Source organism: Acinonyx jubatus, chromosome C1, assembly GCF_027475565.1.
Source record: "Acinonyx jubatus isolate Ajub_Pintada_27869175 chromosome C1, VMU_Ajub_asm_v1.0, whole genome shotgun sequence".
NCBI classification, from domain to species: Eukaryota; Metazoa; Chordata; class Mammalia; order Carnivora; family Felidae; genus Acinonyx; species Acinonyx jubatus.
Window position 1 is genome coordinate 185,016,512 of NC_069381.1, and position 25,691 is coordinate 185,042,202.

At 39.7% G+C, this 25,691-nt stretch overlaps 1 protein-coding gene across 3 annotated transcripts in view; it reads left to right on the forward strand.

The window, feature by feature from the left end:
• KIAA2012 (KIAA2012 ortholog) overlaps positions 1–25,691 on the forward strand; it is a 107,588-nt gene that overhangs the window by 77,894 nt on the left and 4,003 nt on the right. For all 3 annotated transcript variants that reach the window (XM_053215568.1, XM_015075915.3, XM_027053206.2), the window contains 7 exons: positions 427–499; positions 15,310–15,400; positions 18,279–18,435; positions 20,442–20,556; positions 21,978–22,315; positions 24,270–24,469; positions 25,087–25,259. In XM_053215568.1, the coding sequence (XP_053071543.1) occupies positions 427–499; positions 15,310–15,400; positions 18,279–18,435; positions 20,442–20,556; positions 21,978–22,315; positions 24,270–24,469; positions 25,087–25,259 (1,147 nt within the window). The remainder of the gene's footprint in view (positions 1–426; positions 500–15,309; positions 15,401–18,278; positions 18,436–20,441; positions 20,557–21,977; positions 22,316–24,269; positions 24,470–25,086; positions 25,260–25,691) is intronic.

Sequence of the window (25,691 nt, forward strand, 5' to 3'; positions counted from 1 at the left end):
CTTCAAGTCCTTGGGAGTCTGATTCAACCCACCCTTCCTATTCTTTCTGCCTCTGCTCTCATCACATCAGTCATCCATCAAGTCCCTGGAGGTACCTTGCTTCCTTCTCCAGTTGGTCTGTGCCTGTGGCATTCTTCTCCCCACCCCCTCCCCCCAGTTAACGCCAGGCATGGAACACTGTACATGTGGATGGGACAAGCCTCCCACAAGAGAAATACAACTAAGACCCCCATAATGCTCAACAGTGCAGCTAAGCCCACCTGGCTCTTTAGGGCTATTCACACTGGTACTAGACTTCTTGGACACTGAAGTTAAAATAAGTTGACAAAGAAGGAGAAGAACTGGATTTCCAAAGGGCATAGACAATACGAGTGTTTGCCTTTATTTTGTCTTATGTATTTTTTTTATTGTGTATTAACCTAATAGGAAAATGGAGATGAAATGGACTATCATGAAGAACCAGGAGGACCCCTCAGAGAAAATCATCAAGACACCCAAGGTAGAGACAGCCAGGTTGGGTTTTAAATCTTATCACAACAATCATCTGATGAGGTTTGCATTGGTTCAAAGATGTTAATGGGGAATGACCCTTCCATTTCCTCTCAGCCTGGAAGTCAGAAAACAGACCAGTGTGCTGAGTTCAGACTCTGATTGTTCTTACTTAATGCATCACAAACCAACTGATGACGATAACATGCTTTTATATTTTTGGACTTACTGAAAGGTTTCTTTCCTGCCAGAGGCCACAGATTGATGGAAAAGAGTGGAGACTCTGGGGTATCATAAAAAGGTCACATAGGCACTTCCACTTTTCTGTTCCTCCTGCCCACAGGGGCGTTGGATATGCAGGTGCAGGAGCTGAGGCTCCCTGGCTAGAGGGTTAATATTCCAACGATGGTGGGGGGCAGTATCTTTAGAGACACAGACCCTGCTGCCCACCGCCCTGGGTGGTCAGGCTGTTTGAGTGTGGCTTCCTCCAAAAATGATGCTGCATTTAATAATGATGATTCTAGGAAACATTGGGCCCAGAACTGGGCTTTTTGGCATAGTTCATATTCCCAGACCCTGAGCTAGACTCTAATCTCTTCCCTGGGGGTACCTGTGCATGCTGTGTGATACTGCAGTTGGGTAGGCCCAGGTACCAGAACTGTTCTTTATCCTCACTGCATCTTGCAGGAATGGAAATAGATAGGTGAGAGACACTTGTGTTCTCAAGGAGTGGATGCAGTGCCAGCCAGAAAGAATTGCTTATTGTTTGCTGTACAAAGTCATCCAGCAGAGAGAGCAAATAGGGGCCTGTGCTCTGCCCCCTAAGCCATGCACCTCAGGACTGGGGGTATCCATGCAGAAGGGGCTCCTTTCCCCCTTCTACCGGCCCTTCTACTGGGGTGCCTTTCTTGAGTTCACATAAGGTGCTCTATATAGGCTAGCAACAGCAGCTCTGTTCAGCTGAGTGGAGAACGTGGGCTCTGCAGTTGGACTACTGCCTTAACCCCTCTGTGCCTCAGTGTCCTTAACTGAGGCTGAAAACAGTATTCCCCTCCTAAGGTTGCATGAGAAATAAATGAAGTAATTCATATACAGTAACCCTTTAACGAATACTGTATTATTTTTTTTTAAGTTTATTTATTTTGAGAGAGAGAAAGAGTCAGAAAGGGGCAGAGAGAGGGGGAGAGAGAGAGACTTCCAAGCAGGCTCTGCACTGTCAGTAGAGAGCTCAATGTGGGGCTTGAGCTCACGAACCTGAGATCATGACCTAAGCTGAAATCAAGAGTCAACCACTTAACCAACCGAGCCACCCAGGCACCCTAATACTGTATTATTTTTGAGTTGGATATCATAATGATTAAATGTCTACCCTCTCAGGGTCACAGTTTTCCAACCTTGAAATGACACCATGACTCTTCCTATCTCCTCTAGACCCCATGAGATGAGGAGACCATGAGAGCTCACTAGAAATAAAAGTGCAAAGTCATGGATTTGGAATTTCACCTTAAATTTGATATTTTTCTGTTTACATATTTTACTGTTTCTTTCATTTGATATTCTAAACAAAAATAATTTTATACTCATTTAAAAAGATTTCACTGCTGGGTACGTGGGTGGCCCAGTTGGTTAAGTATCTGACTTCAGCTCAGGTCATGATCTTCAGCTCAGGTTCATGAGTTTGAGCCCTGCTTCGGGTGAGCAAGAGCCCTGCTTCAGGTGAGCCCTGCCTCACTCCCTCTCCCCCTCTCTCTCTTGCTGCCCCTGGCTCACTTGTGCCCTTTCCGTCTCAAAATAGAATAATAAAATAAAAGATTTCACTGTTTCTACATATCAGACAATAAAATATTATGGTAGCCCAATCTCTGGGTTTGGTCAAGCTTTTAAGCAGAGTTCTTGCTAAAATAAGTCTCCTGCCCCCTCCATTTTCAAAGCTGAGTGACAGTAACCAGGGAAACAATGCTCCAGTCTTCAGACCTTCCATATCATAAGTCACATATGCAGAATGTGAACACTGACAAGGCTCCAAGTGCAATGGGGGTTTTAGGCAGTGCAGAACATGGCCCAATCTAAGCAATGACCACGTCAGTCGAAACAGTTTTCCTTTCTCATGACAGAGGAACAGGCTTCGGCTGAGTTCCACAAAGGTTATCCAGACAGTCTTTAATGCAGTGAAATATCACTGCAGAAAATTAAAGAAGGCATTTGCCTGTCCTGAATGATAAATGCTAATGTTTAAAAAAAGATTTCAAATCTTTGTAGGAAGAAAAGAGAGCTTGCCAAGGAATTTTTTTTAACTATTTAAGGATCGATTTTCCCCATATAGGCCTTACATCTAATTGCCAAGATTTTATTCTCTACTACTCTAAATTAAGTAGTGATCTTCATGTTTAAATTATGAGCAGTGAGCCAGTGCCATATCTACCAAGAATACCTTGCATCTTACACTTGGTGAAATCACTGCATGCAAGTTTTCACCAGACAAATCAAATTGGCAACCTCCAAATCAAATCGGGTTTGGAAAATTGTTCATGTTAAATACAAAACTTTCCTTTCCACCTCTTTTCCCCAACCCCTCAGTCCAAAAAAAGAATAAAATTTCAAGTCTTGTTTATTTCCTAGGCCAGTTGTTCTCAAACTTCAGTGTGCATCCCCTGAAAGTCTGGTTAAAATAAATTTGGGGTCCTGCCCCTAGAGTTTCTAACTAGATCTGGGTTGAAGTCATCTGTAAAATGGAGGTGCCAATACTACTTACCTCATGAGGTGGCTGTGAGATAAAGGAGTTAATACATGTAATGTGCTTATGAGAGTGCCTAGCACAGAGGAAGTGCTCACTATGGGTTAGCTATCAGTCTATTTCTTAAAAACCTTAATTTAGTAGCTGTAAGTCTTGTCTCCTTGTCAGGAGAGACTTGTTCTAAGTTGATAACATGATGATTACTTTCTAGGTCAATCTCAATGATGGGGGCTTGAACTTGGCAAGACTGGTTGAGTCCGTTGTGTAAGTCCTTCTTTTACTTAAGTCCACATGTGGACAGCAGACCCAGTCTGAACAAAGCAGCCTTGCCAGCCTCTGCCTTCTGTGAAAGGCTATGTGCAATAGTGATGTAACCCCTTACAATGTGGCAGAATTTGAGATACTCTTAGAAAGAGTGAGAGATTTGAGGAGCCCTGCATGAGATACAGGGGGGTCCCTAATGAGTAGCCTGAAACAATGGGGGGAAAAGACAAAAGGCAGGTCTTACAGAAACCCTTAGAAACCAGTGAGCCATTTCTATTCTACTAGGGAAAAAGAGGCCCAGAGCATTATTGCTTTATTGAAGAGATGGGTATGCAGTACTTAGGATATTGATGCAACTATTCTAACAAAGACCAAGATAAAGTGACTTCAAATAAGATGGAAGGTTTATTTCTCTCTCTCGGAAAAGTCCAAGCTGGCAGACAAGAGGTAGGACAGCCCTGCCCCAGGTTCCTTCTCTCTGCCATCCCCTTTGCCATTACCCTTCTCTACATCTTAAAGCTGGCTCAGCATCTCCTCATCCTGAGGACAGGAGAGAAAACATCAGTGTTGGGCCCACAGCTGCCTTGTAAGAGCATAAATCCCATTGGTCCACTTAGCTGTAGGGAGGTTTGAAGGCCTTTCCTCGGGGGCAGTTCCTGGCTCCAGTAATAAACAGCTCCAGAAGGAGCAGATATAATGACTGCCCAACTTGTGCAATGAACTAAGGAGTAGCCAGTGTTGCAAAAAATTTCCCTTAAAGCTGTGGGAAAAATAGATCAGAAGTGTGTGCCCAGAAGTTGAGACAGTGCCCCTGCCCCAGAATCTACAACCTGGAAAGTGGCACCCCTGTACAGGGCTGCCACCTGAGGTCAGTCAAGACCCCTTGCTCCCCAATTTGCTCTATATGAAGCCTACACAGTCACTGCACACTGCCAGTACTGGGTTCAGAATTATCTGCTAGTTCCTAGCAGCCTAGATGACCTCCACACTCTGTTACTGCTTTATCTTTCCTTCTGAAAAGTATTTCAAAGCCCTCCTCCATGTCGAGCAGTTGTACATCCTTAAGAATGTTTCTAGCTCAGGGCGCCTGGGTGGCTCAGTCAGTTGAGTGTCGACTTCGGCTCAGGTCATGATCTCATGGTTTGTGGGTTCAAGCCCCATGTCAGGCTCTGTGCTGACAGCTCAGAGCCGGGAGCCTGCTTCAGATTCTGTGTGTCCCTCTCTCTGTGCCTCTCCCCCACTTGTGCTCTGTCTCTCTCTCTCTCTCTCTCTCTCAAAAATAAATAAAATGTAAAAAAAAAAAAAAAAAAAAAAAAAAAAAAAAAAAAGGAATGTTTCTGGCTCACTCCACTTAACCCAAAATAGAAACCCCAGGGAAGTCCCCAAAATCCCAGAACACAGCTGTTGCCCCTTGATCCTGAAAATTCTCTTCACCTTCCAGGAAGTAAAATTTATTTCTAACTTGAGACCCAAATTCATCAAGACCAAAAAGCAGTTGAACCTACAGATAAAGACAACGTAAGAAAGGCAATTTATAGACCAATCTCACTTATGATCCAAGATGCAAGACTCCTAAATAAAATATAGCCAATCAAATCATTAAGCTTACGTTTAAATATGTAATATTTTATATAAATAATACAAATATACATATAGTGTGTGTGTGTGTGTGTGTGTGTGTGTGTGTGTGTGTGTATACATATACCATGACTGAATTTGGTTTATCCCAGGAATTCAAAGATGGTCTAACATGTGAGAGTCTGTTTATGTAATTCGTCAAGAGGTTAAAGGAAAAAACCTTAGGGTCATCCCAATAGACACAAAATGAAAAATAACTTTATGATATCCACCCATTCATAATTCAAAATTATCAAACTGGGAACAGAGGAAGACTTCCTGATTTTAATAAAGAGTGTCTATCAAAAATCTGAAGTACGCATCACACTTTAATGGTAGAACTTTAAAAGCATCCTCTTTAGAGAAAGAACTAGGATAAGGATGCCCTCTGTCATTGCTTCTATTTCAACATTGTAGTAGCACAGTAGGGAAACCAAAAGAAAGGAAAAGGAAAAGGACAGAAAGGAGGAAATGACACTGTCATTATTCCCAGACAATAGCATTATATGGAAAATCCAAGGGCCTCTACAGACAAGCTATTAAAAGACAAAAAGTCAGCAAGATTACTAAATATAGATCAAAACATAAAAATCAATTGTGGAAAAAAGAAAGTGTCAAAACATAAATTACAATTTATAATGCAATTGTAAGATAATTGTTATTATGAAAACTCCCAAACATACACAAAAATCAGCATAGGAATTCCACATATCCATATCCTGGCCGATATTGTTCACCCACATCCCTAACTCCTTCCTCCCTCTCTTCCATATTATTTTGAAACAAATTTTCCAGCCTCATGTCATTTTATGTATACACACTTGAGTATCTATCTCTAAAAAACAAGAAAAGACACTTTGGGGGCACTTGGGTAGCTCAGTCAGTTGAGCATCTGACTCAATTTTGGCTCAGGTCATGATCTCATGGTTCATGAGTTAGAACTCCATGTGGGGCTCTGTGCTTACTGCTTAGAGCCTGCTTGGGATTCTCTCTCTCCCTCTCTCTCTGCTCCTCCTCTGCTCATACTCTCTTTCTCTCAAAATAAATAAATACCCTTAAAAAAAAGACACTTTTGACATAACTGTAATACTACTATTGCACCTAAAAATTAGAACTATTCTTTAATATAATTGAATATTCAGTTTTTTTAATGCTGTAACTGTCTCCCAATTATTATAATTGTTTCAGAGTTTGTTTGTGATTGGTTGGTGTGGCCTTCAAGTCTCCTTTAATTTATTGGCTCCCTTTCATTTCTTTTCTTAACTCTCTTAGTTTATTTTTAGGAAATTGAGTCACTTGCCCTATAGAGTTTCCCACAATCTAGATTTTGCTGATTGCTTCCTCATGGTGTAGTTTTACATGCTTCTCTGTCTTCTATACTCCCTGTAAGTTAGTACTTGGATCTAGAGATTGATCAGATTCAGGTTTGGTTTTTCCTTTTGGAAGACCATTTCATGGAGGGCATTGAGCTCTCCCATCAGGAGACATCGTGTCACCTCATGGTGCTCGTAGCTTCAGATCCATTCATTCATTACAAGCTGCAAAATAGTGATATTGAAATTCTATCATTCTTTTTCCACTTATTACTTGGAAAACTCCTACCAAAAAAACCCAAAACAACTTTTCCTCTTCTATTAGTTATCCACTGGTACAGTTTATACAGGAAGGTAGGATAAATGTAATTTTTAAATATATATCTGTATAGATAGAGGTACATATATCCTACAAATAAATGTAAAAAAAGATATGTGAGACTTTCTTGAAGAAGTTACAAAATCTTGTTAAATTAAATAAAAATAGACTGAAATAAATATAACATTCTATATAATGTTGTATGTAATGTTTATAAACAGGAAGGTTGAAAATTCTCCCTAACTTAATCTATAAATTCAATGCAGTTACAATTTTTTTTTAATCCCCAATCAGGTTTTGGTGGAACATGATAAGTTGATCCCAAAATTCATAAAGGGGCCCAAAATAACCAATAGAATTTTGAAGAAAAACAAAGAGGCCAAATACTAAAATATCAAAAATATTAAATATCAAAAATCACTTTAAGGCCATATGATATTGGCTTAGGGACAGACAGAATAGATAATCCAGAAATAAATGCACCCATATATGGAAACAACATATGGCAAAAGTGTAAAGAATGAGCTATTTCTCAGTATATAACTTTGAGATAAATGGTTATCCAATTTTTAAATCTTTATCTCACATTATCAGGTGTGTTTCTTGAAAAAGCAAAAAAAAATTTTTTTTAATATTTTCTTTTTAAGTTATCTCTATACCCAACTTGGGGCCTGAACTCACAACCCCAAGATCAAGAGTCTCATGCTCTTCTGACTTAACCAGCCAGGCTTTTTTCTGAAAAAGCAAAAATTTTAAACTTTTTAGAAGAAATATAGAAGAATATCTTTATGAATTTGAGAAAGGAAAAAATTTCCTACCCGTGAATCAAAACATAAACCATAAAGAAAATTACTGACAAGTCAGGTTATATTAAAATTTAAAGTTTTTGACAAGACAGCAAAAACAAAGTTAAAAGACAAATACAGGGGTGCCTGGCTGGCTTAATTGGCAGAGCAAGCAACTCTTGCTCTTGGGGTTGTTAAGTTTGAGCCCCATGTTAGGTATAGAGATTATTTTTAAAAAATAATAAAATCTTTTGGGGCACCTGGGTGGCTCAGTCGGTTATGCGTCCAACTTCGGCTCAGGTCATGATCTCATGGTTCATGGGTTCAAGCCCCACATCAGGCTCTGTGCTGACAGCTCAGAGCCTAGAGCCTCCTTCAGATTCTGTGTCCCCCCCTTTCTCTCTCTGCCCCACCCCTCTTGTGCTCTGTCTCTCTCTTTCAAAAATGAATAAACATTTAAAAATAACATAAAATAATAATAATAATTTTTAAAAATCTTTAAAAAAGAAAAAAAAAGACAAATCACAGACTATAAGACAATATCTTGTAGCACATAAAACCAATAAAATATTGGTATCCAAAATGTGGCAAGAACCGCTACAAATAGAGAAGGAAAAGATCAACCCAGTGAAAATGGCTGAGATATGAATAGGCAATTAACAGATGAGGAAGCCTAAATAAATGGTCATGTGAAGAAGTCAACTTGCTGCTAATCAGGAAAATTGAAATTACAACAAAAAGAGATATCATTTCAGGTATATATCAGATTAACAAAAATTTAAAAGTCTGCAAACACCCATTTTTGATGAGGATACAGAGTTTTAGAAATTCAGAGCAATTTGGAAATATCCAATAAATTGAAGATACACATACCCTGCAACTCAACAATTTTATTCCCATGTATACCTCAGAGAAACTCTTTTATGTATGAAAAGTGACTCACTCAAGAAGGTTCATTACAGCATTGTAATCACAAAAAGTTGGAAATAATCAAAACAGCCATCAGCAACAAAATGGATAACTAAATTGTGGTATTTTTATACAATGGAATAGTGTCAATAACTTAAAATAAATGAATGGAAACTGCATGTATCATCATGAATTAATCACTAAAATGTTAAGCAAAATAAGTTGTAAAATATATAATGATTTAATGTATAAAATAGTATAAGTTGTTTTTTAAGTTTTATTTATTTTGAGAGAGAGAGAGCACAAGTGGAGTAGGGGCAGAGAGAGAGGGAGAGAGAGAATCTCAAGCAGGTTCCGAGCTGCCAGCACAGAACCTGATATGGGGCGCATACCCATGAAGCTGTGAGATCCTGACCTGAGCTGAAACCCAGAGTCAGACATTTAACTGACTGAGCTACCCAGGTGCCCCTGTTATTTATAAGTGTATTTATATGTGGCAAAGATATAAACATATGCCTGAGGACACTGTAGGAAAAGAAAAACTTTTCCTTGACCCTCTTAGGGTCTCCTGGCTGGGCCTAAAAAATTAAACTGACACAGATTTAAGAGGAGAAAAGCACACAAATTTATTTAATATAAATTTTATGTGACATAGGAGACTTCATAAGGAAATGGGGACCCAAAGAAATGGTTAAGCCTGAGTGTGTGTGTGTTTGTTTTGTTTTTTTAAAGATTTTTTAATTTTTAAGTTATCTCCACACCCAACATGGGGCTTGAACTCACAACCCCAAGATCAAGAGTTGCATGTTCCACAGACTGAGCCAACAGGCACCCCAAGCCTGAGTGTTTTTATACGAGGTTTGATGAAGAGTGGAAAGTTGTGGGATAATGTGATATTACTTAAAGGGAATGGGCTAAGGAAGGATAATAATTTGGGAGAAACTGAGCAAGGCCTGTTTGTTTGGATTCCTCTTGAAGTTTCTCCATCTTCAGAGATAAGGATGCCTCTTTCCTCTAGGTGGCACTTCTGGTGGGCACCTCTCAAATGAGGCTCTTAGAAGGGGGTGCTTCAGGGGGAGAAGGGGGTGGTGGTCAGAGAATCCTTCCTTCACCTGCCATTTTTCAAATTCCTTCAGCTTGAAATATTTAATCTGTGAAGGTGCCATATTTGGAGTAGTATGTTCAATGGACAAATACCAAATTTAAGAAAACGGTTACCACTGGGAGAGAGTGACAGAAATGAGATCAAATGTTATACAATGAAGTCTTGGACTGTACCTGAAATGTTTTATTTCTTTAGAAAAAAATGTGAATCAGATATGGCAAAATGTTAAGATTTCACAAAGCTAGGTGGTACTCATATATAGTATTTTTTCTATACTCTGCATTCTTAAAATATTTTACAGATTTTTTTAAAGCAGTTAAAAGTTGTAAATTATTATTCAAAGCACTGGCTTAGTCTATCCCAATATTTCCTAAATACCAGATTATTTTATTGGGGAGTGAGGGGAGCTTGTTTCTATGATCCACCTCCCAGAATTTTCAATTCTCATCAATACGGTGAAATTACACTAATGTAGAAACTCAGCTTTTGGTCAATACAAATGCGCCCTCTGCTGGTCCTGTAGTGCCCTGTCCCAGAGTTCAAAACAGCTATAATGAGCCATGAATGTCCAGTGAAACAGCTTTTACAGCCATGTTGGGGAATGAAACTCCCACAGAATTTCTCTTATCACGAAGATACTTAAATCACCTCCAACTCTCTGTAACATTACATATGATCCAAAACAAAATAAATTCTAAGTAACCACCCCAATCAACCTTCCCAGCTTCCCCAACCACCCTGTACATTAACAATTTTGTCCCCACTGCTATTTCTGGAGGTTGATGTGTGAAATGCTATCCTTAAAGTTTGGGAATGGCAGAAGAAAACCCAAGCTACAAAGGCGCTCTGGGCTGAGAAGGAGTGGGGGTGTCATGGACAACTTTGAATGCTGAAAAATGGATTAACTATCATATTAAGGAGATGATTGATGGTAGGATGACAGGTGAATTTTTTCTTTTCCAATCTTTCTTTAAAGTTATAACCCCTTTAAATAAAGAAAAATGAGGAAAAATAAATGAATTCATGCAGGAATCTACTGCTCAAAGAGAAATAAGGATTGAATATTAGAGTCTACCTTTTGAAAAGTTTTTATTTTGTGTTAATATCCATCTTCCCCAATAAAATTTAAGCTCCCTGAGACCAGGGACAGGTAGGGGGGTGTCTGTCCAACTCCCCACTCTATTTTCAGCATCTAACACAATTCCCAGCATGTGGTCAGTATTTAATAAGCATGTGATAAATGAAGAAATAGATGACCATTTTTCTGAGTGTTAAATCAGTACAAATTTTGGGGGGAATGATTTGGCAGTCAACATTGTGCCTTAAAGACTGTATATCCTTTAATAATCATAGATGTGAACAAAGAGTAGGTCTTTTAATAATCAAAAACATTCCTTTCAATGAAATGTTATGCAAAGTTCTTTATAATTATAAAAACTTTGAAACAATCTGAATTTTACAAGTTACATGTCTGATTAAGGTATGGTACATCTGTACAATGAAATGCTATGCTGTTTATTATGATAATTTTTAAGAATATTTAACTATATGGGAAATTCTAATAACATAAAAGTAAATTAAAATTATACATATATTTAATTCTATTAAAATGAATGTATATGTAGATGGATTAATTTTTTTTAATGTTTATTTATTCTTGAGATAGAGAGAGACACAGAATGTGAGCAGGGGAGGGGCAGAGAGAGAGGGAGACAAAGAATCTGAAGCCAGCTCCAGGCTCCAAGCTGTCAGCACAGAGCCCAATGCAGAGCTTGAACCCACAAACCGTGAGATCACAACCTGAGCCAAAGTCAGCCGCCCAACTGACTGAGCCACCCAGGCACCCCAGATAGATAGATTATATATGCATGAAAGTATATACACCAAAATATTTGCATTAATTGTATGTGCGTAGAGTGATCATGGGTGAGGTGTTTTGGTTTTTGTTTGTTTTTACCAAGTGCCAACACTGTTTAGGCACTTTATTTGTATTAATATTTTTCTTAAGTTTTTTTAAGCAGATTTATTGAGGGATAATTGATATATGATAAATTACACTTATTTAAATTTTATGATTAGATAAGTTTTTTAAAGTGTTAAATAATACTTTTTTTTTCCTGTAAAGATTTTAATGCAGTCAACTTTCCTTTTTCTTAGGCTTTAATGATGTGTAATTATTTGGTAGGGTATAAAATTATTCAGCCAATAAATTTTCTTTCATTGAAATACTAAACATTGCTATGATTTGGGGGTGGTTCCTAGTTTTATTGAGATATAATTGACAAATAGCATTGTATTAGTTTAAGGTGTACAACATGATTTATCTGTATGTTGCAAAATGATTACCACAGTAACTTCAATTAACATCCATCACCACACACAGTTACAATTGTTTTTTCTTATGATGAGAACTTTTAAGATCCACTAGGTAAGTTTTGATATATGTATATACCCATGAAACCATCATCATAGTCCAGATAAAACATTCATCTTTCCCAAACGTTTCCTCATGCCTCCTCCAACTCCAGCCTCCCTTGTCCCCAGCCTCCCAGTGTCCCCCATTGATATGCTTTCTGTCACTATAGATTAGTTTGCATTTTTAGAATTTTCTATAAATGAAGTCATACTATATATACCCTTTTTTGGGTCTGGTTTCTTTCATTCCATGTAATTCTTTTGAGATTCATCCATAGTGCTGAGTGTATTAATGCTTCATTTGTACTTACTGCTAAGTAATATTGCTTTGTATGTATACACCAGTTTGCTTATCCATTCACCTGTTGATGAACATTTGGGCTGTTTCAAGTTTTTGACTATTACCAATAAAGCTGCTGTGAACATTTGTGTACAAGTCCTTATATGGACATATGCTTTCATTCCTCTTTTAAGTTTGCTTATTTATTTAAGGAACCTCTACACCAATCATGGGGCTCAAACTCACAACCCCGAGATCAAGAGTCACATACTCTTCCAACTGAGCCAGCCAGGAGCCCCTCATTCCTCGTGAGTAGGATACCCAGGAGTGTAATGGTTGGATGATATGATATATATAACATTTAATTTTTTAAGAAACTGGCAAACTGGGGTACCTTGGTGGCTCAGTAGGCTAAGTGCCCAACTCCTGATTTTTGGTTCAGGTTATGATCTCATGGCTCGTGGGATTGAGCCCCATGTCGGGCTCTGTGCTGGCAGTACAGAACCTGCTTGGGATTCACTCTCTCCCTCTAACTCCTTATGCCTCCCCCAGTCACTCTCTCTTTCAAAATAAATAAATAAACATTAAAAAGAAAAAAGAAACTGCCAAACTACTTTCCTAAGTCACTGTTCCATCTTACATTCCAACTAGCAGTAAATGAGAGTTCTAGTTCCTTTGCCTCTTTGTCAATACTAAGTATAGTCAATCATTTTAATCATTCTAATAATTATGTGTTGACTGTGAGTTATTTTTTCTTCCTTGTGCTTCTGTTTTTCAAATTTTCTGCAATGAAATGTATCTTTCATAATAAAAATATTGTTTAAAGTGAAATAAAAGGTAGCCTAGTCCAATATGAAGTCTTAGTCTGAGGACTCTTCTCATTTTAAAGGAGTTACCCAGGGGCGCCTAGGTGGCTCAGTCGATTGAGTGTCTGACTCTTGATTTAGGCTCAGGTCATGATCCCAGGGTCATGAGCTTGAGCCCAGCGTCAAGCTCCATGCTGAGCATGGAGCCTGCTTGGGATTCTCTCTCTCTCTCTCTCTCTCTCTCTCTCTCTCTCTCTCTCTCGCCCCCCCCACCTCAAAATAAAAAATAAAGAGCTACCCAGTTTGGTCTTGAGAGAGTCCAGCAAAGAGTGATAGCTGTGTAGCCTGAGTAAGCCTTCCTTATAGGGTAACATTTGTTTTTCATTTTTTATTTTAATTAAAATTTTTAAAATTGAGAGAAAATAGATATGTAGCATTATATTAGTTTCAGGTATACAACATAATAATTTGATATTTGTATACATCACGAAGTGATCACCACAATAAGTCTAGTTATCAACAGTCATCATACAGTTACAAAAAAATTTTTTCCTTGTGATGAGAACTTTTAAGATTTACTCTTTGCAACTTTCAAATATGCTAAATATTATTGACTATAGTCACCATGCTTTACATTATATCCCCATGACTTATTTATATTGTATATCTAAGGTTTTTTTTAAGTTTATTTATTTTGAGAGAAAGAGAGACAGAGATAGAGAGCAAGCAGGGGAAGGCAGAGAGAGAGGGAATGAGAGAGAATCCCAAGTAGGCTCTACACTGTCAACATGTAGAGCTCAACGCAGGGCTTGAACCCATGAACCATATCATGACCTGAGCCAAAATCTGGAGTCCTGATGCTCAAATGACTGAGCCACCCAAGCGCCCCTATATATAGAAGTTTTTACTGCTTGATCCCCTTCACCTATTTCTCTCAGTTCCCAACCCTCTTCCCTGCTGGCAACCATGAATCTGCTCCCTGTATCTATGAGTTTTGTTTTGTTTGTTCGTTTAGTTTTTTTTTTAGATTCCACGTATAAATGAAATCAGGCAGTATCTGTTTTTCTCTGACTTATTTCATTTAGCATAATACCCTCAAGGCCCATCCGTGTAGTTGCAAATGGTAGGATTTCCTTCTTTTTTATGTATATATACCACTTTTTTTTGTATATATACCACATCTTCTTTATCCATTCATCCATCAATGGACACTTAGGTCGTTTCCATATTTGGCTATTGTAAATAAGGCTGCAATGAATGTAGGGCATATATCTTTTTGAATTAGTGTTTTCATTTTCTTTAGATAAATACTCAGAAGTTAAGTTGTATGTAGTTGAAGAAGCTACATACTGTTTCCCATAGAAGCTGCACTAATTTACATTCCTACCAACAGAGCACAAGGTTCCTCTTTCCCCACATCCTTGTCAGTACTTATTTCTTGTCTTTTTGATACTAACCATTCTAACAGGTAGGAGGTGATATCTCACTGAATAGCATTTCCCTCATAATTAGTGATGTTGAACATCTTTTCATGTGCCTGTTAGCCATCTGTATGTCTTCTTTGGAAAATGTCTGTTTAGATTATCTGCCTATTTTTTAATTGGATTGTTTGGTTTTTTTACTATTGAGTTGTAATGTTTGGGGTTTTTTAAACAATTTCATTTTCAATGTTATAATCACACTAGGATTTTAAGAAAAAATTTAAACACATATAAACTTCCTAATCTATTATTTTCTTTTTGTTTTCTCTTCCAGCCCTTATTCATTTGCATACATATTTTATAGAGTTCTACCACAATATTCTATATTTTACATTTTTACTTCTTTATGTCATGTTTTCCATATTGCTTATCTTTTAAACCATAATTTTAAATGTCAAATTAATGCATCATAAATTGCTTCCCCAATCTCCCATTGTTGGGGAGATTTTTCATTATTAATAACAAAGTTATAAAAACTTTGTACAAAAAGCTTGTCCTTTTGAATTATTTCTTCATGATAAATATCCAGGAGTAAGATTCCTGATCTTACTAGAACATTTTTCTGGTTCTTGGTACACACTGTCGTAGCACTTTCCCAAAGCGTCTACTAATTTTAATGTCACTTGCCTTGTGCCAGCACTGGTTTGTGCAGGATTTGCTAATTTTCTAGGCATAACATACTTTATTGTGCTAATTTGCATGTCATTGACTACTAACCAGGTAGACATTTTCCCATGTCTGGGATTGTTGTCTATTGTCTTTGGCTGTTAAGGATCCTCTTTGTCTTCACAGACCAGGAGCTGAGGAATATGAACCTTGACCCTCCTAGTGCTTCCCTGGATGATCACATCCAGACCTTCGAGTCAGATACTGTCCAAAAGACGTAAGTGTTCGAAGCTGTAATGATATGGACTGCTCTACTTTTATTTCATTTTTTTCTTTTTTCTTTTTTCTTTTTTCTTTTTAAAGTAATCTCAACGCCCAATATGGGGCTCGAACTCATGACCCTGAAATCAAGAGTTGCCTGCTTTACTGACTGAGCCAGCCAGAGACCCCTCATTTTTGTTTTTAATTATTTCATTTCTGTTTTTTCTAAGCATGAAGATTCTCAGGCTAACTGCATTCTCTAACAGCCAGAATTGTTGTCTAAGAAACGGATTCTTGGGGAGAATTATATTGTGACATGTTTCCTACATAAGCCATATTCTTTGGCTGGGTGGGTGAAAAGTGAAGTTTAACAGTGTGGAAACAGCTTTCTCCATTTGTCTACATAACTGGGATCTACAGACATGCCTAGTAAGGTGATTTCTGTCAATTCAACTTGGTTTCTCCTCTACACATTCACTCTGCTTTGGGTAAAATAAATAATACTTAAAAATACTAAAACTAATTGCTAACATGTAGTAAGTGCTTCCTATGTGCTCACTATGTCCTTCCAATGAGCTCACTAACCAGCAGCTCGGCCAGTCAGCTCCTAAATCCCATTTGGCAGTGGCAGCTGGAACTATAGCCTATTGTGACCTCCCATGAGCATCAGTGACTTGACAACCTGACCTCACCTGCCTCTTGATGTAGGTGTCCCCTCCTGAGTCAAAAAGGATTTATGATCCCTAGGAACAAAGAAAGAAATGCACTTGATGGGGGGAGGCAGCTATCTGAAAAATTCCAGTTTTCAACTTTTATACCTCAGTTTCTTCCACAATGGATTTAAATGGCTTACGACAACCTCATCAGCAAAAAAAAAAAAAAAAAAAAAAAAAAAAAAAAAAAAAAGCCAAAGTGAGATAACCAAAAAGAAAAAAAATCTTTAATCCAGAGGAAAAGAAAAAAGAATATCAACACCCAACAAAAGTAATTAGAGTCATTGTGACTAAAGATCAGACTTCCAGATTTGATACAGAGATTCCTGAATGTAAAAACAAAAAAAGAAGGAGGAGGAGGAGGAGAAGTAGTAGTAGTAGTAGTAGTAGTAGTAACACAGGTTTGTGGTTCTCATTTGCAGCATACCTGTTCCTCAAGGGAAATAAAGATTTTCCTAGCACTAAATTCTAAAGGATACACCTTCTGTGGGTTTTTATAGAGTGACATTGAATGATTTAAAGACCCATGTGTTTACAGGAAATTCCGTTTTTACCTCATGCAACAAATATTTCTCAAGTTTCTATAGTAGGACCCTGTACTAGCACAGCACAATGAACAAAATATTGATTTGGCTAAAAAATCAAATGCCCAGAACCAGGTTTGGCACACAGTAGCTGCTGCTGCAGCTGTTACTGAAACCACATAGCTATTTCTTAGTGACCTTTTTACCCAGAGAACATAAGTCAGTTATCCTCAAGGCAGATAGTCAGTGACTGCAATTCTACAAGAGATCACACAAACACAGCACATGACCTTTTGGTGGCTAGATTTGACCAAGAATAGAATTCAAAAAAAAAAAAGAATAGAATTCAGAGGGCATAAAAGAATGGATGGATAGTTGCATGTTCCTAAGACTATTTTTTAATCAAATTTTATGTATGTATGTATTCATTTATTTATTTTTCAGGAATAGAATTTAGTGATTCATCATTTACATATAACACCCAATGCTCATCCCAACCAGTGTCCTCCTTAATGCCCCTTGCCCTTCCCCCAACCAACACCCCACCAACAACCATAAGTTTGTTCTGTGTATTTGGGAGTCTCTCATGGTTTGTCTCCCTCTCTGTTTTTATATTATCTTCCCTTCCCTTATGTTTATCTATTTTGTATCTTAAATTCCACATATGAATGAAATCATATGATATTTGTCTTTCTCTGACTTATTTTGCTTAGCATAATACACTCTAGTTCCATCCACATTGTTGCAAATGGCAAGATTTCATTCTTTTTGATTGCCAAGTAGTTTTCCATTGTGTATGTATGTATGTATGTATGTATATACATATACATCTATATATACACGACATCTTCTTTATCCATTCATCAGTCAATGGACATTTAGGCTCTTCCCATACTTTGACTATTGTCAATAGTGCTTCCATAAACACTGGGGTGCATGTGCCTCTTCAAATCACCATTTTTGTATCCTTTGGATAAATACCTAGTAGTACAATTGTTGGGTCATAGGGTAGTTCTATTTTTAATTTTTTTGAGGGACCTCCATACTGTTTTCCAAAGTGGCTGCACCAGTTTGCATTGCCACCAGCAGTGCAAAAGTGTTCCCCTTTCTCTGCATCCTCACCAACATCTGTTGCCTAAGTTACTAATTTTAGCCATTCTGACAGGTTTCAGATGCTATCTCATAGTGGTTTTGATTTGTGTTTCCCTAATGATGAGTGATGTTTAACATTTTTTCATGTGTCTGTTAGTCATTTGGATGGTTTTTTTTTGAAAAGTGTCTGTTCATGCCTAAGACTCTTTCTTAAAGGTCATGTATTTTTCAGCTAAGCCTTTGATAGAAGAAATTTCAGTTAGATAACCCTGTGTCATTCAATTAAAGGCATAGATATGCAACCACAGGGAGACAAACTATTTCTTCTGCTCCCTAAATTGAGGATTAAGCTGGAGAGAACCCCAAAAATGAAGACTCAAATTTCTAATCTCCCTTATTCAGGGATGTATTGAGAAAAAGAGGGTTGACCAAGTGTGTAACATGCCCAATACAGTGCCACAGAAACAATGTTTGTTCACTTTTCCTTTTCCTTGTCCACTAGTTTTGTGGGGTTTGTTTTGTTTTGTTTTTTAGTTTGGTCCTCTTGTTTTGCTCTTTCTTAAAGTGGCAGAGATTATGATGTACATCATCTACAAAGAAGACTCCAAGGACACGAGTCCCTAGAGAGGTTGGGTCCTAAAGACACATCTCTTCTTCCAAGAGGAAGAGAAGAGAAAACTGAACCAAGATCATTCAACCACCAGGCACTAGCCAACATAAATGTAAGTGTAAACACCTACCAGCTTGTTCCAAAAGCCCTGCCTGGATGTTGCTCTCATTAGGAGTATCATGGACAGTTGTATGTATTGCTTAGTATATACACAAGGGTACCTACAATGGGGGCAAGTGAGAGCTGAAATCCATTCTGTGGTTAACAAACCATGCCCTGAACCCCAGCATTGGGCTGCATCCTTCTGAAGGATGGGGTGCCCATTTCTAATTTTACAAAGGTGCTAATAGAAAACTTCAGTTTTCCCACACACACCACTTCTGACACCAGATGTATGGAGTCTTTTTCCACATCGATCAATTCTCCAGCTCGAAGGACACCAATTGGGTATCCAGTCCTTTTTTTGCATGGGGAAGGGATGTCTGTCCTACAGTTCAATTCTGACACTACCTGGAGTTAGCACAGACCTCACAGGTTAAGGGTGAGCTCAGTCCTACAAGACTGCTCCAACTTCAGACACTAGTCACAAGTCCCAGATTGTCACCTGTACTTCTGACCAAAAAGCTATAAATAGAGGGTTCCCACAACCCCTTCTTCAGCTTTGACAATTTGTTAGAATGGTTCACAAAACTCAGAAAAACATTTACTTACTATAATTGATTTATTACAAAAGATATTTTTTTAAACAATTTTAAGTAATTTCTACACCCAACTTGGGGCTTGAACTTACAACCCCGAGATCAAGAGTTGCACGTTCCACTGACTAAACCAGGCAGATGCCTCTTACAAAGGATATTTTAAAGGATACAAATGAACAACCAGATGAAGAGATACATAGGGCAAGGTCCCAGAAGCAGGCGCTTCACTCTCCATGGAGTTTGAAGTGTGCCACTCTCCTAGCATGTGGATGTGTTCACCAACTCAGAAGCCATCCAAACTCCTTTGCTTCAGGTTTTCATGGAGGCTTCATTACATAGCCATTGACGGATAAAAGCATTGGTAGATGGTACTTAACTCAACCTCTAGTCTTTTCTCCCTCCTCTGAGGTTGGGAATGTTGAGCTGAAAGCTCCAAACCTCTAATAACATGGTTGGTTCCCCTAGCAACCAGCAACCCCCCACCTTAGGTGCTTTCCAAAATCATCTCATTAATACAATCTCAGGTGTGGTTGAAAGGGGTTTGTTAGTGGGGCACCTGGGTGGCTTGGTCAGTTAAGCGTCCGACTTCGGCTCAGGTCATGATCTTATGGTCTGTGAATTCGAGCCCCGCGTCAGGCTCTGTGCTGACAGCTCAGAGCCTGGAGCCTGTTTCAGATTCTGTGTCTCCCTCTCTCTCTGCCCCTCCCCTGTGCATGCTCTGTCTCTCTCTGTCCCAAAAATAAATAAACGTTAAAAAAAATTTTTTTTTAAAAAAGGGGTTTGTTAGTGAATAACAAAAGCCACTCTTTTCACATTTATGCTCCAGAAATTACAATGGTTTTAGGAATTCTGTGCCAGAGACTGGGGATGAAGACAAATATATATTTCTTATGTCAAAATATCACAGGTACTAAGGTACCCATTCTGCCATCCTCTCTTTGGAGGAATCTCCATTGTTGTCCCAGCCCATAGGGAAAGGTAAAGACTGACATGGCTGTGGTCGTCTGCTTGAGAAACTTCTGGAAAGTTAGCAAATGATGCAAGAGTGAATAAAGCTGGCTCTGATTTAAACTAGTTAAACATTAATTGTAGCAATAGCAATCTATCAAAGTTGAAAAGTGCTTCACTTTGATCCACCTCTGTAGATCGTGATTTAGCATCCAAGAAGGGGACAATCATAAAGTGTATTCTGTTCCTCTTTCCTCCTATGACATTATACCTAGCAGTTTTAAATGAAAGGCTGAACCTTAGGATCTCCTCACCAGTTCCATTCTAAGACTCGCTCTCCAGCTTCATGTGAAACCCAGAAATTCCATTCTAAGCCATTCTGTCTTGTTCAACATAATCAGCCTTTGATGGGTTTTTTGTTTGTTTGTTTCCTACTCATATCATGGTCCTTTCCTTAATTTTTCACCTTTAGGAGATGGAGTTGATTGACAAAGACAAGAGAAAGAAAAGAACCAAGACAGACAAGTCCAAGGCACCCCAAGGGGAGAGAGAAGGAAAGGTCCACAGGAAAACAGAGGCTTCTGTTGGTAAGGGAGTGTGCTCTTGAGGAATGACCCAGGAAAAGACACCTAATGGGAGCTGAGAGGTGTCACAGAGAATCATCATGAATCTAATGAGACAAACTACCTAATTTTGAGTCTTTTTTTTTAATATATGAAATTTATTGTCAAATTGGTTTCCATACAACACCCAATGCTCATCCCAAAAGGTGCCTTCTTCAATGCCCATCACCTACCCTCTCCTCCCTCCCACCCCCCATCAACCCTCAGTTTCTTCTCAGTTTTTAAGAGTCTCTTATGCTTTGGCTCTCCTGTCTTTTTGACTACCTTGGCCAAGACAGTATTGCAGACTTACTTCATGTGAGTATCTTAGGAGATAGAGAAGAGGAGAGAGGAAACCAGGGTTACCCAGAGACCTGTGATCAAGAGAGGAAATAACAATAGCACCTATTTACTGAATACGCACTGTACTAAGAGCCCTGCACATATGACATCATGAAATCCTTAAAACATCTCCATAAAGTAAGTGCTATTATTATATCATGTAGTGGTTGAGGCTTGACAGAAATTGAGTGGCTTGCATAACCCCAAACAGATCAAACAGTAAAGTGGTGGATCCAAATACATGCTCTTACCATGGTCTCTATGAACTAATAACTGTACCATAATTTGAGAATTGGGCAGTGAAAGCATTGGGAAGGGGAAGGATAAAACAAGCTCTGAATTATTACCCCAGTTACCATTTTTCTTCTTGGTTCCCTGTGTTGCACCTTACTAGAAATTTATATTCCCATGCTTCTGAAAACTTTCTTTAGCCTAAAATTTACACCTGTTCTTTCCTGGCCACATGATTCAGAAGACAAATCAAAGGTTGTCAGAAAGGATGACACTGGATCATCTCCTAGGCTCAATCTATTTTTGAGATTTACTTTTTAAAGTCTTGCTGACTTTACATAGTTGTAGCCCATAACTTGGTTTGCATTGGCAGGACTGGGAAAAAGAAATACTTGCAGTCCCCAGAGGTGAATTGAGGAAGAGTTCTTAGAGTATGGAAGGCTTAAACTTTGCCAGGTTACAAAGCTACAACCTCAAGCCAGACTCTTGAGACAGGACTTTCCATCTGTATCTGTAGTTTTTCCTCTGGAGAGTTTTGCCTCTACCATAGGTCAGAGTGAAACAACTTTTTTAGTAACAAGACTATTGAATTACCATTGATCCACATAGGATAAGGCAGTTTCTCAAAGGGTGGTCTGTGCACTACCCTTCTCAAAACACTTGGAGTGCCTGTGAAAATGCAGATTCCTACAGAGTCCGACTCTAGGAGTGGGGCTTAGTAATCTGCACCCCAAGTAATTCCATTGCACACTAAAGTCTAAAAGCTACTGAAAAGGATACAGAGATCACATTTACTTAGCTACACTTCTGTCTCCCCAATTATTCTCCTCCAGGAAAGTCAAAGGAATCAAAGACTGAAAAGAAATCAGGGCTAATTCCCAAAGAAAGGAATCCAAGAACCAAAAGGAAAAGGATACGGAAGGAAAGGAATCTGGAAATAGCAGCAGAACTGAATGGGCCTAATATCATTAACTCTAAGGAAATAGAAGACACTTCAGATAGAGGTTTCTCTCCTTCCAGTTCTCTTGTAGAGGACCCTTGGCTTTCCGCCAAGTATGATGCTCCGGAGAGCCAAGTGTCCATAGATGGAAGATCATCACCCATGCAGACTATACCTGTCACTAGAAACACGGAATCTAAAGAAGAAAGAAGCTATGATGACCCTTCCAAGGTGAGGTCCAATATTCTCAGTTTGGCCAGAGAGATTTCTGGCCACTCGTACACTCGTACAGTCTCACTCGTACAACTGCAGATGTGGGAAAAACAGCCCCAAATCATATTGCAGTTGTTGAAACAGCAGTACTACATAATGGTTTTATTTGTTCTACTTTGATACCTTCTGACCCTTTAAGAAGCCAGAGCTGATCCAAGACACAATTTGTCAAAGCCCCTCTGAAATGATGCATTCTGTGAGGCCCCCAAACTGCCACAGCATATACTCATCCCTTAAAGAGCAGGAAGTTGGCACAGGCCTCACAGTCACAGGGAAAGGTGGGTTCTGGCCATCAGAGCCAAGTACATGCATATCCCTGACTTGGCCTGGAACTAAATCTTTGCCTGCCTCCCAAAGGCTATGGAAATTTCTCCTTTCCTGATTTGCTTTTCTGTGGCACGCAGCTGTGCCACAGGCAGTTTATACACACGTGTCTGTCTTTACAAGGTGCTTTGGCATATAAAAGTAATTTTGTTCCAGGAGCCTTGATTCTAATGTCAGGTATTTAAGAGAAAAAACTGAGTCAGTGTAAGGAATATTACCCTTGAAAATCCCTGCAGTGAATCAAAAATAATACCATACAGATACATCTCTCAATAAGACCAACCCAACCAATTTTTCCTCTGCTCTTGGGATAAATCACAGTTTTTCCCACTGAGATGAAGGTGCCAAACTGCATTTAGAGGTCTTGTTGTCGGGGGGAAGAGAGTAGCTTTAAACACTACAATTATACCCACAGCTAAACCACTATGGTTGAACTCACATAAGTTACATGTGTGTATGGTACAACTCTGCTGAATCTCATTTAATCTTTACAGCCACACTTGTGAGCCAGATGTAGTTATCCCCATTTCAGAGACCTAGAAACTGAGGCTTGGAGATAAGAGACCATTTCCAGAAGCCACACAACCATAAAATGATAGAGCCAAGACTTAAACCTAGGTCCTTTGGCTCTAAAATCAGGGTTCTTGTCAGTTTTAAATCATTATATTTTTCTTTATTTTATAATCCAGGGTCTTCCAAAAAGGATTTCAAGAAAGATCTTGACTTTATAGTTCCCAATATTCCCAGCTGCCTACACTATGGAATTCTGCTCTACACCACAGATGAAAATTTTAAGCTGTGGGTAGAACATTCCTGAGCCTGCCAGAGAATCAGAATTTCTTAGCTTTATCGTTAATCCATAGTACTGTTCTGCCTCTGCACAGGCTAAAAAGCCAGGAAGTTTCACTCCAAGTTGGATACACCAAGCTCCCATAGAAGAGTTGCATTCAAAATTGCCCTTGTGGCTTCTGACTGTGGCGGGGACGATAGGGAGAAAAAGAAAGCTAAAACACTTCACATAAACCGAGGGAACCTTTCGCTGAGAAAGTGGGTTTGCATGGGATTAAATGTAAGTCTAACACATTTATATCTAAAACCGTCCCTGGTAAGATAGCCTTTGTCTAGAACCTGTGGGTCCCAGGGCTTCACTAGGATCACCTGAGAAGCTTTTTAAAACCAAGGCCTCCCACCTAGATATTCCCATTGAATTGGTGGGTGGGGCCTTGGCCTCAAGTAATTTTTAAAAGCTCCTTACGTGTCCATAAAGTGCAGCTAGCATTGAAAACTCCAGACATACGATGTGTCAGACATTATTTTGGCACTTTCACTAATTCAATTAATCCCAGTAACAGCCCCAAGAAGAAGACAATGTCAGGGAAATTAAGTTGTGACCTCCAAATCCTGAAGCAAGTAAGAAACTTGGACCCAGGCCAGTCAGACCCCAGAGCCCAAGCCAGAGGCTGCGGTCTGTGGGGAAAGCACTCAATGACTCCATCTCTGATGAGAGACAACGTACCCGGTGGGGTGGAGGAGGGCTCACCCTTGAGACACGCTCTCCCTTTCACTAAAGAGCACTCTGGTTCCACAGACCCTCCTCGCCAAGAGAGAGCAAGAAGCTTCCAGGGACAGGCTGCGAGCAGAGAGGGCTGAGATGAGACGCTTGGAGGTGGAGAGGAAGAGAAGGGAGCAGGAAGAGCAGAGGCAGCTCTTGCAGGAGCAGCTGGAGAGGGCAGAGAAGATGAAGGAGGAGCTGGAGCTGGAGCAACGCGCCCGCGCGGAGGAGATCCGGTGGGTGGAGCAGCGGGAGGCTGTGGCCACACCAGGAGGCAGCAGGAAGAGGCTGGGGTTAACCTCCACCAGGGACAGAGTTGGTTCTGAGGCTAATGCCCGGTAGTAAAACAGCACATCTCATTTTCCTCTGTCCTCAGTTATCCTAGGAACAACCTGGCCCAAAGATCAGGTGTGGTGTCCTGACCATTAGAGTCTTCCTGGGAGGGCTTGGTGACGCAGCCCAGCAAACGTTTGTTGAGCCCCTACGACTGTCTGCATTGCACTAGATTCTCTCAGAGGCATTGACTCATCTAATTTAATATTCTTCTGTGAGACTGGAGTTTCAAGATTCATCTTGTAAGAATGGAAAATGAAGCTCTGGGAATTTAAGTCCCCTACCCCCAGAGCACAGGGCTGTCTGGTGAAACTTCAGGCTTCTGGCTCCAGGCTGGTTGTGCTCTTGCTTCTGCTCTTTACTCAGGCTTCCCTTAGAAACCCCACTGTCCTCTGAATGGGATGCTCCGTGTGGCCTGTAGCTGCAGGGCCTCCACCAGGGGCACTGCCTGCCAGCTAGTCTCGCTAGGTTGCCCCTGTGCTTTCCGCCATTTCCCTGACCATCTTGTGGGTTTTCTCAGGCTGAGGAAACAGAGACTCGAAGAAGAACGGCGGTGGCAGGAGGAGGAGGAGAGGAAGCAGCAGCTTCAGTTGCAAGTGGCCCAGGAGAGACTCCGGCAGCAACAGGACAAATTCCGGAGGAAACTGCAAGAACTGCAGAGAAAAAAGCAGCAGGAGGAAGCCGAGAGGGCTGGTGAGGGACGTTCTGGAGGAATCTGCATCTCCTGTCTATCTGGGGCAGAAGTATTTTTATCCCACTGTGGGTGTTCACTTGAATCTCCCCAGAGTTATTCCTATCTAGGCCTAGTGTGTGAAGCACTCTAAATGTATAAGCTATTTTTTTTCCAAAGTGATTAATATGTGTGACTGCAGTGAGTTGAGCTAGAAGATCAAACTAAGACAGACTCACTTGTGGAAATGACTCTTGGGTCCCACTCCCAATTCAGTCATCTCCCAAACTGGGATTCTGCCCCTCCCATTGCCCTTTTAGCATTGCTCAGGAGGTGCCTAAACTGGAGACATAGCCCTGCCCCTTGCTTCTTTCCCTAGCAAATAGAAACAAAACATCCGGATAGCTTCAGGGTAGCCTTTCAGGTGCTTAAATGCGGAATCTCTACTGCCTCAC